Genomic DNA, 17,505 nt, shown 5'->3' on the forward strand with positions numbered 1-17,505 from the left:
TGTTTCATGTTAAGGGTATTTGCTGTAAACAAAACACTTAAGCCTACCAAATACTGTTGATAGCTATTCCAGAGAAGCTAGCTTTTCATAGCATTTTCCCCTCTTACAATGGGATTTATATGTATAATTGATTTTGGCCTGCAAACAAATTATATCAATTATATCATTTGACAAATTATAGCAATGTTATAAAACTACTTTTAAAAGGATCCATTGTACCACAAAAAGAGAATAGCTTTATAAAGCTTTTATTGGTTTCTAGATTATCACTTTTATAAAAAACAAAGTTTTGTAGAATTTAGAACCATTTAAAATTGAGAAATCATATTTTTCTCCATGCTGTCCAGTTGGTTACTTCATTGTGAAGGAAATTGTGTGCCTCCTGGGTCCATACCAGTAAGTGGTTCACAGTGTGAGTGGCAGGCTATGATGTTCCATGTTTCAGCTTCCATTATTATTCTCTGAAGGAAGCCGGAGGCTCCTACACTTCAACTCATCTAATGCTTTCCAGTGTTTGTAGTTATTTGCCAAGTGTTGCATCAGAACAGGTAGATGTGCAAATGCTGAGAGAAAGAGATAGAAGCAATGCTTTATTGCAGAAAAAAACCCAACACCTGAAAACATAGTCTCAACTTCAATGAATAGTCTTCATCTTTGGACTGAATGAGTAGGCCAACTGCTGGTACTATATATAGAATGATAGATACAAACATAATAGTAACTAATAAAATTAGGTAACTTTCTTCAGTTGTAGAAAAATGCAAATAGGACTTTCAACAAAATGCTGCAATGTGGAATGCTCCTGTTCAGGGAGCTAGCTAACCATTCCCTTTCTAGGATACTCAGTTCCATTTCCTCTGCCCCCCTAGCTTTCTCCTCCCCCCAGCAGTTTACAGCAACTGAGCATGCTCAGTCCTCACTGGGCTGTTTCTCTGCCCCCTATTCTGCAAGCCATAGATTTCCCCAATCATGCTAATGACTTGTGAATGGAAGGTGTTATAAGGATGCACATCAGACTATACTGGAAAATAAAATTGTGCTCTGCTTTCAAATAAGTAGCTGTAGAACAGTCTATTCACTTCAGCACAGCTCCCATCTAAAACCTTAAGAATAATCTAGAGCAATGTTGTAACCTTTACTGAGCAGCCATAAGACAAAGTAAACCCTAAAACCAGTACAAGATTTGGGGAGGCTCTTTTTCACCTGCATTTACCATCAATGCTACTCAACCACCAGGGATGAAAGATTCCCAAGTGTCCTGCCTGAATAGTTGTGCTGTTCATTAGTACTGATCCCCAGGGTGTTGTGTATAACAGAAACTGGGCCTATTCTTTAATACACAATTCCTGGTCAGATGGATTTGGACCTGTGTATCCTGCCATCTTTTTGGTGAAATAATAATAAGGAATTTCTTCCTCCACAGAGAAAAGGAAAAGTGGAACATCTCACCATCCCAAGCATCAAACATGTCCATTATGAAGTAATCAATAAAGGATATCTGAGACTTGGGGATGCTGCAGGTATTTCGATCAAATACTGGCATAACAACTGGCAGACCCTGTCTCTTTTCTTCATCAGTCTGTAGAAAACAAAACTAATTATAGTTAAAACTGTACAACAACCAAAGCAAGGATCAGACTATTTGGCTAAAAAATGTATAATTATTCCATTGTTTGGTTAGCCAATGGACTCTAAACTGACCTAGCAACAGTGCAGTGCAATGGCTCAGGAAAACAAGCCCCTACCTGCAGCGGCAATTAAAAATATCACTCTAACCGAAACTAGAGCAGGCAAAAAGGGCTGGTAGTCCCAGTTTTATGATGAAAAAAAATCTATGGTATCTGAAGATGAGTTTCTGTTTCAAACTAAAATATTCCAGAACATAAATAGATGTTTCACAGATCATGTGCTCACAAAAGCTGCTTTGGGCACATTCATGTGGACAAGCAGTGGACAAACTGAAATAATAAATATTTGTTTATTGAATTTATATCCTGCCCTTCCTCTCGAAAGAGCCATCAACAAAACAATTGAACCACAACACAAAAAGCATTATAAAAATAGTTCAAAACTCTACAACTGTTAACAATTAAAAACATTGTAAAAATAAATAATATTATGATAAGCCCTGTTTAGTATTTTGCTACAGCATGTAACACAAGAGAAGAGCCAGAATAAATGAGTGAATCCTAAGCCTCACTCAGTAAAACAAGTTGGACAGGGCAGGGTGAGAAAATGGGGCTGGTTTGTTTTAAAGGTGACTAACTGAACCACCAGACTAGGGAATGGCTGTACACGCAGAAGCAGCTATGATGCAGAGGCAAGAAGAAATTTTCTCTCATTTGCCAGCAAAAATATTTATATCCCATAGTACTGTTGCAGCCTTGTTCTTTCCGCTGTTCTCCCTTTGCAAATATGCAGAGTTGCCTCTCTTGGCTGTTCAAATAATTCACCCAGTCTTCACATATTGCACTTCACATCCCAGGATTCATAATTCAAGATACTTGGCTTGTCACCACAGTCATCCAAATCTGAATTCATGATTTTCATGCATTTTTTTCTCACTTGCATAACACATTCTACTCAAAGAAGATTGGGTTTCAGCAGAATCTTCAAATCTTTGCATAGCTGAGAATTTTTCTGCTTGATTGTCCAAAACACTTCTGAATTATTCTAGTATCTTTATATTTAAAGAGGGTGCATTAGTGAGCATATGCTCACTTAGATAGTATAATTGATTGATCAATTATATATAATGAATTTTATAATATATTAAACTGTTTTTGATGGTACAAGCCAGGAAAAATACAACTAATATATGCTTTCTAGTCATCTAACAGCAGAAGGTGGCAAGCATCCAAAAGCAAAAGGAGAAAGAAAAGGGGGGGACCCCAAAATGCTTGAAAAAATGTTTATTTTAACAAAAGCCCAACGTGTTTCAGCTACTCAGTAGTTTGGCCTTCATCAGGGGCTGTAAAGAAAATCACAAGAACACACAACATTAATGTACATAAATTTCATACAGCATAAAACCATATATACATAATTAGTCTATAAAAGAATTTTTACTTACATGAACTGGTCTAAAATATTCTCTTCTAACAAATCTGCTCAAAGTGATATAAACTTTCCTAATTTCTTCCAGACTGTGATGGAAATCAAATTGGATGTTAACACTCCTGCAGCTTATCCATTCAAAAAAATCACGTAGATGTGTTTCTACTCTGGAGGGGATCAATTGAAATTAATTTTCTGGATTTATTAATTAAGAAACAAGGTGACCTTTTTGTACTTCTATATATAGGAAACCCACAGATAGAAACATCTATCTAAGGTTTGACAGCTCTCACCCCAAACCACTAAGAAAGAACTTACCCTACTGTCAGTTTCTAAGGATTAAACGTAACTGTTCTTCTGAAAAGGATTTTATACAGCAATCCCAGATTTTGAAAAAACATTTATTCGAGAGGGGTTATCTGAAGAATATAGTTGAGGATAACTTTAGGAAAGTTTCCCTTAAAAAACTCACAGATCTTTTGCAACCTATGTTTAAAACAGCTTCTGATTGTTTAAATTGCAATTTGACCTTTAATCATGCTACTAATAATTACAAAGTAGCATTAAAAGGCATTGGCATGTTATAAGTCGTATTCCTGGTTGTCACAAGAAACCTATGATTTCCTTCAAGAGAAGCAAGAACTTGAGGGATATTTTGATCAGAAGTGAATTTAGGGACAACAATTACCTGAATTTTAACTCCGTACTGGACACAAATGCACCTAAGGGTCATCATCCCTGTGGACATTGTGCCTACTGTAGATTTACATGCAAGATGACAGTTTGTTAACCCTGTCAGTCATAAAAAATACAATTTGAATTAATTTTCCACGCATAACACTGCCGATGTCATTTATGCACTTCAATGCAGTTGCCATAAATTTTACATAGGCCAAACATCAAGAAATGTCAAGAAATGTGTAGGGGAACATATTAGCAACTTCAAAAATAAGCGATCTGGGGATCCCCTGGTGGAGCATATTACAAGATGTCATCATTCCTTTGCTGACTTTAAATTTTGGGTTTTAGAAAAAATAAGTGTGGTCAAAAGCCATGGTTTATTAAGGAGAGAAATAGCTTGGATTTTGGAACTAAAAACACTGACTCCTAGTGGTCTCAATGAGGGGTTAGAATTTCTTCCTCTCCTGTGAATTTCACAAAATATTGATGATCCCTTTCACATTCTTTTTCCTCAGTTGTATGCAGTTCCCTGCTACACCTGCATTTAGGCCCCTGGGGTTGTGTATATATATGAGCACGCTCAGTGAATTCTTCTTTGTGGTCATTTTGAGCAGATTTGTTAGAAAAGAATATTTTAGACCAGTTCATGTAACTAAAAAGTTTTTTATAGACTAATTATGTATATATGGTTTTATGCTGTATGAAATTTATGTACATTAATGTTGTGTGTTCTTATGATTTTGTTTACAGCCCCTGACAAAGGCCAAACTACTGAGTGGCCAAAATGTGTTGGGCTTTTGTTAAAATAAACATTTTTTTCAAGCATTTTGGTGTCCCCCCCTTTTTTCCTCCTTTTTCTTTCTAGTTGTCTGAAAGCTAAAAAGATATTTAGGCAGTAAAATTATTACAATAATGTTTGCTTTTTACTTTGTTTTGATTACTTGATCTTTGCTGACTATGAATTAGCTTTTACTACAATAAGATGTATGTTATTATTCAGTTTTAAAAAATAAGTAACCCATACCTGTGCAAAATATTCTTCTGAAATCCTCCCAGCCCATTCAATACACAGTTCTATAGGGCGACATGGATTTGCAACATCTGCACATTTAATCATCATGCGCTTAATCAGTGTCTGGTTATCAGGAAAGGTCTTGAGATTGGTTGTACATTCACAGTTGTTACCCTCATTCTGGAATGCAAGTACACAGTTATAGTGTGGGTCAGCACTGATGCTCACAGCCACTATGAAAATACTCTCATAACACTTTTTAGAAGCATTCTGTAATAACCCTGCACAATTATCTGGTAGTCTAGGAAGAATCCATGAGTTTCACTGACAGGTGTGTTCATCAGTAGAGAAGTTGGATATCACTCATATTTTAACAAAATGTGCTTTAATGTGTGTAAGACAAGGACAGCCAACAATTGCCAGTGTGCCTATCAGTACCTGCTATGATGCCTGAGAAAGGTCTCAGTAGATATCTTTTCAAAAAGAGATATTGCATGAGAGATTATTTGCCCTTTGTGCCCAGTTCCTGTTTGCAGTTCCTCCTAGCTCAGTCTCTCCCACATTGTATACACCCCATTGTATACACCCCATTGAATGCCAGGATTGGATGCCACCTTCTCTTCTGTTCTGAATAGAGGTGCAAAGAGCTTCTCTCTGAAAGTAAGTGTGACAGTGGGACACACCCACACCATTAAGTGGTCCTTTGTCTTTTTCTGCTCTTTTTAGATGCAACAGCCATTTTGTGTTTTATTTTATTTATAAAAAGTATGTCCTGTCCTTTTGCCCAAAGGGTCACTGCAGCCATTTTGTGTTATGCCACAGCAACCATGTCTGCCATTTTGTGACTGGCACCCATGGCACTCTCTCAAAATTCCAAATGTGCCCAGTAGTCCAAAAATGTTGGCAACCCCGGCATGAGCAGTAACTGCCTCATTAATCTTACAAACCTCCCTCTCCAAATAGAATAGGCTGGGTGCAATCCTAGAGGGGAACAGTAGTATTGCTAGTTTTTCTGTATTGTCTTTTTATTACAAATGATGTATTATGAATTTAAATGATATGCTATTTTATTGTATATATTGGAAACTGCTTTGTGATGAAATGTGATGAAAAGTTGTTTAGCAGTATGATTGGTAAATAAATAGCATGTGTATCTGGAAATATTTTGCACCTCATAGCACAAAACATAGATGATGATTGTGGGTGTATGAATGCTGCTATAATATGATATATTATGAATAAAGAGCATAACAATGCCCACAATATGCAGCTACTTAAAGCACCTGCATTTCTTCAAGCTGCACTCTAGTACTTACATTGGAGTTGGTTTCCTCTGAGGCCATGGGCTTGGTGATGCTGTTCACAAACTTGTTCACATGCTCAAAGTGCTTTGTCATTTCTGTTGCCAAAACCATGTCAATAATTGCCTGACGAAGAGTTCGATAATGATTTCTAGAAACAGGTAAAAGAAGAGTGTTTAAGAACACAGACATCTGGGATCCCCACAGAAACCAGGAGAGAAAGAATTATAAAAGGAGTGGGGTAAATCCCTGTAAAGTTATCAAATTTTATTAAAAGGAGGGAATCTCAGCTAAGCAATAATATGGTGCATCATCTTAAGCCACTCACTATTTCCCAGATATGAAATCAGATCTTCAAATCCACATGTAGCATTCCAACCACAGAATCACGCTGAGTACTTCCATTGTAATAACTTTCACGTACCCATACTAAGTGACTAAGTGTTCCTCTATGTAATAAGAACATAAGAAGAGCCTGCTGGATCAGGCCAGTGGCCCATGTAGTCCTGCATCCTGTTCTCACAGTGGCCAGCCAGATGCCCATGGGAAGCCCACAGCACAGGGCCTACTATTTTTTCCTGAAATATAATACATGAATATCCCAACTTGCTGGAGAGAAGAGAAACTTATTTTCAAAACCCTTCATTAGCTTGGAACATAATTGGTACATACTGTATACAAACGTAGGACAAATGCGTTTATTTTTTTTTTAGCTATGTATGTTACAAGTGTCCAAAATTTGGAGAATGGTGACACATGAGAATGCTGACAATACCAGATAAATGTTACTAATGTCTGAAAAAAGTATTTCCCAAATGTTTGGACATACAATGATGAATGCTGGCAATTGCATAGGCTAACCCTCTGACTTTTTGAACATTTGTGTGAATGTTGACATTCACAAAATTTCAGATGTTCATGGTAACATATATACACAAAACTTCAGGAGGTAGATCTCACACACAAGCTCAGGTAATGTGTCTGCCTTTACATGCTCAAACCAAAAAGAGAACTCTGAGGAAACTAACCTGTTGAGATTTTTGAAAATGTTGCACTTGTTGTCTTTTACTGTAAGCTGGAACGCCAGCGCTGTGTGATGGCTTTCCAGTACAGCAGTGTCATTGTAGAGAACTGCGAGCTCACTGCCAGCATTGCACAGGAAAGAGTTGGTCCGTCCCGGGTGATCCACATCATGCACTGTTGCAGCTATTAATGCAGCCACTTCATCTAAATGATCAAGGCTCGCCTACAAGGAAGAATTAAGTTCGTTTATCAAAATAAAATGTATCTGTAATCATCAGAGTCACTGATGCGCATCCAAGTTTGGATACGTTTTGTAGAATCCACATTAGACAGTGGAGGCTGGCTCTTTAGGGTGAATGGGACACTGCCTCACCAACCTCAGTCTTCCCCCATCTGCCTTCATCTTTTCAAGCAGTCCAGTCTTTCCTGCCTGTCAGCTTCCTCTTCCTAAGTCTCAGTTTTCCACTGTTGAAGGAGGAGGCAGCGAATAGGGACACAATTAGAATTAGTTGGTTCTGCTTGTCATTGACTCTGGCTCCACCTGCTTTTTGGGCACCCTGCCTTCCGTCTTACCAGTTCACCAGCCACCACTGCGATTTGATATAGCTTAGCAGCAACATTTTCTTGTAATCCTTCAACAGTTACTTATTTTTGGAAATGACCTATCCAGTGAAATTAATATACAGTACAATTATGGGGAATGCAACATTAGTTTTAATGGCTGCAAAAAACGCAGTTCATTTTTACCAGCTGAGGATATATTTATTTATGTTTATTTTTATTATATATTTATAACAGGGCCAAATTTGACAGGTGGGTGAGGTTGCCCGTCAAATCGCCTGACATCACAATGCCAGGTAACTTGTGTTTGCATAGCACTGTGCACAGCGCTTTGCTAGCTCTGGAAATCAGCTGATTTTATTTATTTATTTATTACATTTGTATACTGCCCCATAGCCGAAGCTCTCTGGGCGGTTTACAACAATTGTAGCGCTTCATGCATTACACTATGTAAGCCCCAAGGATCAGCTGATTATCAGGGCCTACAAATGCCCATACACAGTGCTTTACAACCTCTCTTGGCCTAGCCAGGTCTTTACCTCTCCCACACCTGATGCTGTATAGACATCAAGTGTAAGACAGGTGGGCAGGGTTCCCACCACTGATTTATAATAATGAACAACTATAGAAGAATTACTGTTGATTGTATAGTCACATCCTCAGATAATAAACTACTCAGTGAGACTTTGAATAATTACCAGGGAAATAAACTTCCAGTTATTTAAAAAAGAAGATTCCTTCATATATTAATTGGTGACCGTTTCTTTACTAATATGGGTGAAATGCACTCTGCTTTTTTCAGATGAACTCATAGCTACTGTGGCTAAATCATGGTGGTTTGCTGTAAGCCAGTTAATGCTCAGACTAATGTCATTTCTCAGTGAACAGTTTGCCAATGTCAAGTATGCTGAACAGTGCATCTGAAACCTGTGATCCATGCAGAGTTTACGGTGATATGTCTTGCTTGTACAAGCGGGCAGTACAGCATCAGCAGCACAGAAACTGTCAAGTAAAACCAACCATGGTAGTGTCAAATCTCCATGCCAATATGCACCTTCTTGTTGACATACTGCTGTTTTGGCGGTATAACTAATGGAGCAGCTCAGTCTTTGAAGCGCCCTGTGAAGACCCCCAAATGAAATGTTGCCTTTGTTCTGGACTTAGAGCCATAGCTCAGTAGTACAGCATCCGCTTTACATACAGAAAGTCCCTGGTTCAATCCCCAGCATGGGAATGTCCCCTGCTTAAACCTAAAGAGCTGCTGCCAGTCTGTGTAGACAATACTGAACTAGATGGACCAATGGTCTTACTTGATATAAGGCAGCTTCCTATGTTCCTATTCCTGAACCATGATAGAAGCAATCTGAAGCAGTGATTTCCAAATCTCTGGCTGTTGACCTACCCACAAGCAATGATATGTGGTGTAGTGGTCAGAGTGTTGAACTAGGACTAGGGAGGCCCAGATACAAATCCTTGCTCAGCCATGAAGCTCAATGGGTGACCTTGAGCCAGTCACCATCTCTCAGTCTAGCCTCCCCTACAGGCCTGTTGTGAAGATAAAATATGGTAGGGATGTTGTTGCTCTGAGCTTCTTGGATAAAGGAGAGTTGTTGTTTTTTTAAAAAAAACTTAAATAAATACCCCAAGTTCTCATGAGCTACTGGAGACTGTGATTAGGTAAGAACAAATCAGTGATTCCCTAACATGTTCACATATTAAAGGCAAAAGACATTTCAGTACATGATAAAAATAGGTGATATATAGAAAGGACTTAATTCACGCAGTCACACGTTTCAGTGGGTAAGGTATCAGTTCTATTCTTATATACCATTTTTGTCAAATACCCTCCATATAATATGTACGCGTATCTTGTTTTTTGTGTGTGCTCCCTGTGCATAGGCAAACACTATAGCAGAGACAAGGATTCCTCCGCCCTTCTCCTTCACATGCTGTTTCTCAACGTGCAAGGAGTCATTTTTGTGGGGGATCCTGCAAGCATTGCAACCCTCTCCATGTTCCCTGAAGTGATGGAATCTAGATCAGGAAAAGCTTGGCCACCTGATTCTGCTGACTGTATGAACTGGCTCTCAGTGGTTCTCACCCTTAGGCCAACAACACTGTGCCCTAACCATACACAAAACAGGTTTGACAAAAGTCCCTCCAAGGGAGAAGATTCCACAGCCTCCCTCCATTTATTTTCCATTGGTATATAGGAAGCTGTCAGACTATTTATCCATCTAGCTCAACCCTGCCTGCTTTCTCAGGCAGAAGAGGGTCTTTCCTGCTGCTGGAAATCTTTTCACTGGAGATGTCAAGGATTTAATCTGGGACCTTCTGAATGCAAAGCAGGTGCTCTTAGCACTGAACTATGACAGCTATTATACCTGGTCAGATTTGTCCATTCAGTTCAATATTTATTCAATATATTTATTAAGTAGATTTTTATCCTGCTTTTTAGAAGACTCTTCTCACAAAGCAGCAAACATAGTGTAAGGTATACAAAATACAGTTTAAAACTTTCAACTTTGCAAAACCCTTAAAATTAGCCAGCACATAAAACAACAGTCCATACAGCACAGGCAATACAAAAAGAGTAAAACAGCACCACCAAGTCAGCTGCTTGCTCAAAAGCACTCTATCAACATGGCAGAGGTTCTTGCCTTCTTCTTCTGACAATCTTTTTTAAAGTATTCAAACGCTAATGAATTAAAACTCAAAGGTAGCCACCATGGTGCCCTCCATGTTGTTGGGCTACAAGCCCCATCAGCCCCAGCCACCATAGCCAATAGCTAGGGAAGATGGGAGTTGTAGTCCAACCACATCTGGCAGGTACCACACTGGCTACATCTGTAATAACTTGTTGAACATGGATAGAGAAAATCTCAGCAGAAATTGTACCTTAACTCTCTCTTTCCCCAGAAAGAATGCTGTAGCATGCAGGACATCAGCTGCATGAGTGGAGTTATGATAAGAATTGGAGGAGTGATAGTTGGCTTCAATCACCTGGAACCAGGCGCGCAGTGTGGCTTCTGAACAGTTTAAAAATTCACAGACGCCAAACCGGGCAAAAATTTTCAGACCCAGGTAAACCAATGGCCTGGAACATGATTAGAGAGAAAAATGATAAAATAAGATAGGAAAGTTACTCATCAGTCTCCATGCTCTTGTAGATTTGGTTAGGGACAGCCTCAATTTATTAGATACATTTTACAACTGTCACTGCATGCACTGCATTATCATAAGCAAAGATACAGGTCCCTGCCCTAAGAAGATGACAATCTACATTTTGACAGCAGGGAGACAATAAAGAGGGGGAATGAAGAAGCAGAAGAGCCAAATTACATGTTAATATTAAATGCACACTTTGGCATTGTGTAATTCTTTTTTTAAACTTGACAGTCACATGGAGACAATAAGGAACAGAACTGCAGTATGGAAAAAGTGGAAGAGAGGGTAAACCCTGTTGTCTGGTGCAATAATCCTAATTAAAATTTCTCTCTTCTGGTGGCTATTTGACACAGGAGAGAAGCTGCCGTTGATGTCAGTGGTAGTTTCCCTTCTGTGCTAAATAGAAGCTGAGGGCATTTTAGATGGGCTAACAACATGGGGTGAAGAGGTTAAACACCACCAACTACACATTTAAAGTATTCTGGCCTGAAGAGGCCAGGGTAATAGGTACATAACAGATATAAAATGCACTGTTGTATTCTTAGGCTTAGAGGGAGAGGGAGATGGATGGCACCGTGTAGCAGCCCTTGGGGAGAGTTCCAGACATAAAATACCCAAGACAGAAGGATGGACCCATGTATAGATCACCTGTCCTGCTCCAGCTACACCGGACAAAAAACAAATTTTACACAAAACAAAAAAGGGTGTTCTGGCAGCTTCATAACATTGCACTCACTTCACATACCTACCAGGTAGCACAGAAAGAGGAAGCTGAAGTTACTCCTGGCTTCCAGTGTCAACATCTATAATTGCCATGGATAGGTTCATACAACTAAGCAAATCAAAAACATACACTTCACAAGCTTCATTTGTGTCACAGCTAGTTCAACAACTGCTTTCACCTTTAAGTTCTACCCCCCTACCTAAAATAGGCAGTGAGAAGGCTTGCCTTTTATTTGTAACAGCTTCCAGTTCAAAGATATTGAAATCCCAGCTCTCTTCATTATCCAGTAAGTGTGCAATACAGGGTGGAACATCATTGATAGTAACTGGCACAGAAAGATGACCATGGCTCTGGTTTGTAGTATCTGTCCAAATGACAAATGGATGAGTTATGGCTCTTCAAAGCTTCTGCCTCACTTGAAGGATCCTTTGTAGAAAAAGTCTTTGGCTAAACTAGACATAACGAGATGGATCCAGACCTAGTCATCAAAATCAATGGGACTTAAGTTAGTCCTGATTAATTGATTTCAATGGGTCTACTCTAAGCATGACTCAGTCTGGATCCAACCCAATGGCTACAATCTCATGTGTATATAAATTGAACTCTTGTAGAAAGATGTGGGGTGGGGATGTGTGTATGCAAAGGGGGCATCCAGGTAAGGAGTGCAGAGTGCTTCCCTCACTTGAGGCTTATCTCCCTGCAGTCTTTATACCCAGGCATCCTCTTTCTATGTGATCGGGGCAGTTCTGTGTTTACCATGCTGCTGCTGCTCATCTTGTATTTTCCAGAGCTGTCATCTCTATTCCTGATCTAGCTTTAGTTGCAGGAAACAAACTGCATGTAAAAACTGGTTACCCTAAATGAGGATGGGCAACCCATCAAGAAAATGCAGTGACCCAGTTCCATGGGTCCAGATAAACATCATGGCACAGTTAGATATACCCACCTAGATGAGCATCAACACCAGTTAAGCATACAGAAAGCTACTTCCATATATAGATCTCTCCAACTAAATTGAGACTCCCACCTGGGAACTACTTTTAAAACTATACTGAAGACACTTATCCACATCTACAAGTCTTCTATGTGTAAATATAGGGCTTAAGGGCTGTGAAGTTTGAAAAATCTAAAGACTATTTGCCTATTTGCCTAAATACTGCTTGTATCTGTCTGTTTGCTTAAAAGCTTAAGGCTCACATTTTGAAATAAGCATGGTCAGTGGACTGTGACCCACTGTTAACATACGCTTGCAAAAGTAAGGATTAACCGTTTGACCTTAGGAAAGAGTAACTATTCTATTGATTAAGCGGAGCATAATAAACGAAGGGTGTAAAATTAACCAGCTTGTTTTGTAAAGGGTATAAAAATCCCTGTTTTGGGGGGCTCGGGGCTCTCTCATGCCTCACCCCTTGTGTGAAGTGTATGGTTTGCCTTTACTGCAGTAAATAAATAAGGAGCTTTGAACTTGATTTTACCCACATGTGTGTTATTATTCTCCACCTGGGAGAACTTGTAGCATTTTTGCTACAAGAAGGGCCATTTTCCCTGTTAAAGCAAAAATTGTGTTTTCACCTTGGGCTAATTGCATCTTTATTGTTAATAACAAGGTATTCTAGTAGCAGAGAAAGGTAAATGATAGTCTCCACTGCTGTATGAGAATGGGACATTTTAATGTGCATCTGGGGGATTCTCTGAACCTGTGATTTTCAGTAAGACGAATTGTTCTGCAACATTAGCAACAAATAAAACTGGCCTGCATTAAGACAGTTTTACATGGGAACTTACTTTTAGAAAACACATACTCATTTCCTGACAGCCTTCTCAAGCCATCCTGAAACGAAGCAAAAATATGTGTACTATGCAGGATTCCACACACCAAGGAAAAAAATGGAGAAGAGTGCACTCTCAAAAAGTATTGCAATCAAATAGCAAAGAGAAAGATTAGAATTAGGGTATTATTATGGACTAAGCAATATAAATATGCTCCAAATTATCACAAAAGTGCATACAACAAAGTGTGTGAATACTTGTTTATATAAATATACTATATACCTTGCAATACCATTGAGAACATTAAAGCTGAACAGTATTTAATCAATATAGATTTAATTTCACAAAAATAAACCAAACCTCTCTCTTCTGCCATGAACTCTGTACTCTCCTCTGGGTGCCCCCCTTTTCCCCATGGATCCTACACACCATCGAACATAAAGAAAGACTTATGCTACCGTTTTTTGGTTCCTCAAAGGCTGGCACTGAGATACGTTTAACAAAAGTGGTATTGAATTTTCCATTAAAAGTGAGGAAGAAGCAAGTCAGCTAATGTCTTCCATACTTTCCAGGATTGATGGAACTGGAGCTATGTTACATGTAACAATGTCCATGTTGCATGTCAATAGATTTCATGAACACTCTTAAGGTACTCATGAATAAATGGAAGAGGCATTACCATGGCACACTATACTCCTTCATGGCTGATTATCTAGAATTGTTTACTGAGGCAATTCTCTGTATCCACAGTGAACCAGGACAAAGTTCAAGATATTCTTACAACTGTACATTCCATATTCGTTGGTTGCTTGTATAAATCTTAACAGAGTTTCCAATTACAAGCACCTGCAACAGAAGGCTACTAAAATGTTATGACTTGTAATACTGTAAATGCAATGAGGCCATTGAAAAATAGCAGGAATTTTGCTGAGAATATCAGCTCAGTTGAAACATATATATGCTGTTTAATTTTTGTGTTGAACTGCTGCAGGAGCATTTATTATATTAGTATTTCATTGTATCTGTAAGTTGCTCTGAACATCCTACTTGGGTGGAAGAGGCAGGATATATAAGATGGAAGAGACCCTCAGGGAGCCAACATTTAGTTTTACAGTTCTTGCCTCTTTATTAACAAACACTATAACCCTTTTCAAGATTTCTTGCTGTTGAACTCTGTTGCAGTACAGTTTAGGAATGTTAAAAGAGAAAATTAAAAAGCTGGGGAAAAATCCAAGAACTCTGGGCCATACATGCAGTCGGGTCAGCCAAATGCATGGTGCTTCAACCCTGGAAGGCAAAGTTGTCACCTTCCATCAACAATGATTAATAATCTGCAGTCCCTATCATTATTTGAACTGGCAATGTATCACAAAGAAGAGAGCTATGAGAACATTTGGTCAATTTTTGTATTGTAGCTCTGTTGTAGCTGACAGCCCAATATATTAGTATCTCCATTTTATATGTCCCCCTTCCTGTCATGGCCCTCGAGTCAGGCTCCCTTCTTCAGGGAATGAGGTCAAGACTTGGAGCAAGAGGAGCATTTGCACCCAGGGCCAGAAGCACTTCTGCAAATTGAGTCCATGGTGCAAGTGCCCTTAGGCCCCAGCATGTCATATTGCCACCCTGTGACTCAGACGACACCATCTCAAAAGCCCAAGGACAACTACAGCTTCCCTACTCCATCATAGTAACAGATTGCTAGAACGGGCTGGGACCTTTAAGAGGCATCTTTCAGTGAAGGTGGAGCTTGCAGTGGGACAGAACTGCTGCTGCAGTATTGGGCTCTGCTCCTATATTGGGCTTGACCTGTGGTGCCTGAAGCAACATCAGAGTTCTGCTCTCCTCTAGCCTTGCAAGTTAATGCTCAGAGCAAGACACTTCCCTGTTTTAATTCTCCCTTTTCAATTTTTTGTTCGAGTGTTACTTTATTTGTATTGTTCAAGAAACTGTAATACAAAACTTCAGTTAAAAAAGAAAAGAACTAAAATGCAATGAAGATATGAAGGTTTCCAGCAGAACGTCAGGGCCACATCATCAGTTTTTTTCTGGATTTAGGAATACAAAAGACAACCATTTGTGAACACTGCATGTATTGGTTCTTCTGTGTGGCATTAAGTCCTGAGGCATTAAATCAAAACTAATATGAGATTGTTCTGCAATCTAAGCCTTGTTGAAAGAAACATGCAACACCATATCTTATGCAAGACCCATTCACTTCAATGGGGTTTGCATGTGGATTTGTGATCAGATCTTCTTGTTGCTCATTCTGGCACCATGAATGGTGCCTAAAATCTGATGCCTGTGGCAGCTGCTTTTTTTTACCTCACAGCAGGGCTGCTGCTAACGTGGAATAAGAAAAGTTACCCTTGAAAAGAGGGGGGCATGCTAGTTTCTCAGTCAGAAAGACGTCAATACAGGAAACCTAGAACCTATACTAATTTTACTGTATAATTTACTGAAATTTGTTGCTTGATACACATCTTATTACTCACAGTCATCAGACCTCCAACAAGATCGCTAGTATGAGGATCTTCATCTTTGGTACGTAATTGAGGAGAGTAAAGTTCTGTTGTCCGTAAGATTTCCAAAACCCGATCCAAGGCCTCTGCTACAGTTACAGGGCTGTTTTCTTGAGCTGAATTTATTATATTAATGACCTGGAGGATTACAAAATGAAACGAAAAACACGTACAACAAAGCCATTGTTCCTTTTTAATCTGCATGAAACCATTAAGGAATTAGAATATAAAAGGAATGTCAGCTGAATAAAGCAGTTGATTAAGTATCTGCTTCTAAAATGATTAACCAATTAATTTATCATTAAAATATAGTGGCATATAACTAAAATCTCAATATAGGTGCCTTTTTGAGGTTAGTGACAGTAATCTTATAAGCAAAAGCTGTCACTTATTGTTATAGGAATAGGCTACCTCTAATATTTTCAGACCTTCTAACAATGAGAGCAAAATAGCCACTAAACAGTAACAAATGTGCCATTAACTCTTAACCTAACTGATTCTAATTTGCCTACATGATTAAAATTGGCATCACTGAAAAATCAACTAAAGTTTGTGACAGCAATTCTCTTCCTTCATTCCTGGGAGAAGGCCCTATTGAACTAAGTGGTACTTGCTCCTGAGTAAACATGTACAGGACTGTGCTCTTAGCTGATAACTCATTGACGTTTGCAGTTCTAATATCTAACAGTTCATAAAGATAAAGTATTAGTTACTATTTCAGAAAAGCATTCTTGGTCTATTATTTGTGAGTTTACAGGCACATGTTTACAAGCCATTATTAGAGACATTTGAATGAATAAGTAGCACTGCCTCCATTTATGTGTTTGATAAGCAACAACTTAAAATTAGCTTGGCTTTAACTTATTTATGTAGTTATTTATTATTACATTTATATCTCACTTTTCCTCCATGGAGCTCAAGGTGGTACACAAACATGGTTCTCCCCCTCCCAATGTCATCCTCACAACAACCCTGTGAGGTAGGTTAGGTTGAGAGGCAGTGTTTGACCCAAGGTCACCCAATAAGCTTTAAGGCCACACTGGCTGTCTAACTTACCACTCCTTTTATTCAGCTGCTGTACTAGAACTTTACAGAGATATTGGCCAAGTTTATGCATAATATTATGTCCAAACTCAAGCTCATGGTCTCTCCCAGACAAATCACAAGTGGTATGCCAAGAACAGACCTTGGTGACAACTTATGGTTTGACTGGAGCAACACAACACTAAACCAAACTATGGCTTAGCTCCACAGCAGGATGACTGAACAACAAGTGAAGCAATCGCAAGTTTACCTGTGAGTACCCACACACTTGTGTGTTCATGCTTTGCCATGATTAGCCCTAGAGTTACATGCGAACCAGGTGACTGGGGTGATGTGAAACATACTGTGCAGACTAAATAAAAATGTAAATGTACTGCCTTCAAGTTGATTCCGACTTATGGCGACCTTATGAATAGGGTTTTCATGAGGCTGAGAGGCAGTAACTGGCCCAAGGTCACCCAGTGAGTTTCATGGCTGTGTGGGGATTCGAACCGTGGTCTCCCAGGTCACAGTCCAACACCTTAACCACTACACCACACTGACTAAATACATCATAAGGTATCTGGATGCCTTTTAAAAATTCTTTTAAATAAGTTTTTAAGATGTTTTAATATGTTTTAAAGTCTTTTGTTTTTAAGATATTTT

The 17,505-nt window shown here is 38.9% G+C and overlaps 1 protein-coding gene across 8 annotated transcripts in view; it reads right to left on the reverse strand.

Moving 5' to 3' along the window:
* Positions 1-431: 431 nt before the first annotated feature.
* The window catches only part of PDE8B (phosphodiesterase 8B), a 68,481-nt gene continuing 51,407 nt past the window's right edge, over positions 432-17,505 (reverse strand). For 7 of the 8 annotated variants that reach the window (XM_061620217.1, XM_061620260.1, XM_061620207.1 and 4 more), the window contains 9 exons: positions 15,790-15,954; positions 13,313-13,358; positions 11,753-11,891; positions 10,534-10,732; positions 7,080-7,297; positions 6,067-6,202; positions 4,763-4,930; positions 1,450-1,579; positions 432-563 (listed from right to left, as the gene is read on the reverse strand). In XM_061620217.1, the coding sequence (XP_061476201.1) occupies positions 442-563; positions 1,450-1,579; positions 4,763-4,930; positions 6,067-6,202; positions 7,080-7,297; positions 10,534-10,732; positions 11,753-11,891; positions 13,313-13,358; positions 15,790-15,954 (1,323 nt within the window). In that variant the 3' untranslated portion in view covers positions 432-441. The remainder of the gene's footprint in view (positions 564-1,449; positions 1,580-4,762; positions 4,931-6,066; positions 6,203-7,079; positions 7,298-10,533; positions 10,733-11,752; positions 11,892-13,312; positions 13,359-15,789; positions 15,955-17,505) is intronic. The other variant, XM_061620243.1, reaches the window with a different exon arrangement.

The sequence above is a fragment of the Rhineura floridana genome, chromosome 1, assembly GCF_030035675.1.
Source record: "Rhineura floridana isolate rRhiFlo1 chromosome 1, rRhiFlo1.hap2, whole genome shotgun sequence".
In the NCBI taxonomy this organism is placed as follows: Eukaryota; Metazoa; Chordata; class Lepidosauria; order Squamata; family Rhineuridae; genus Rhineura; species Rhineura floridana.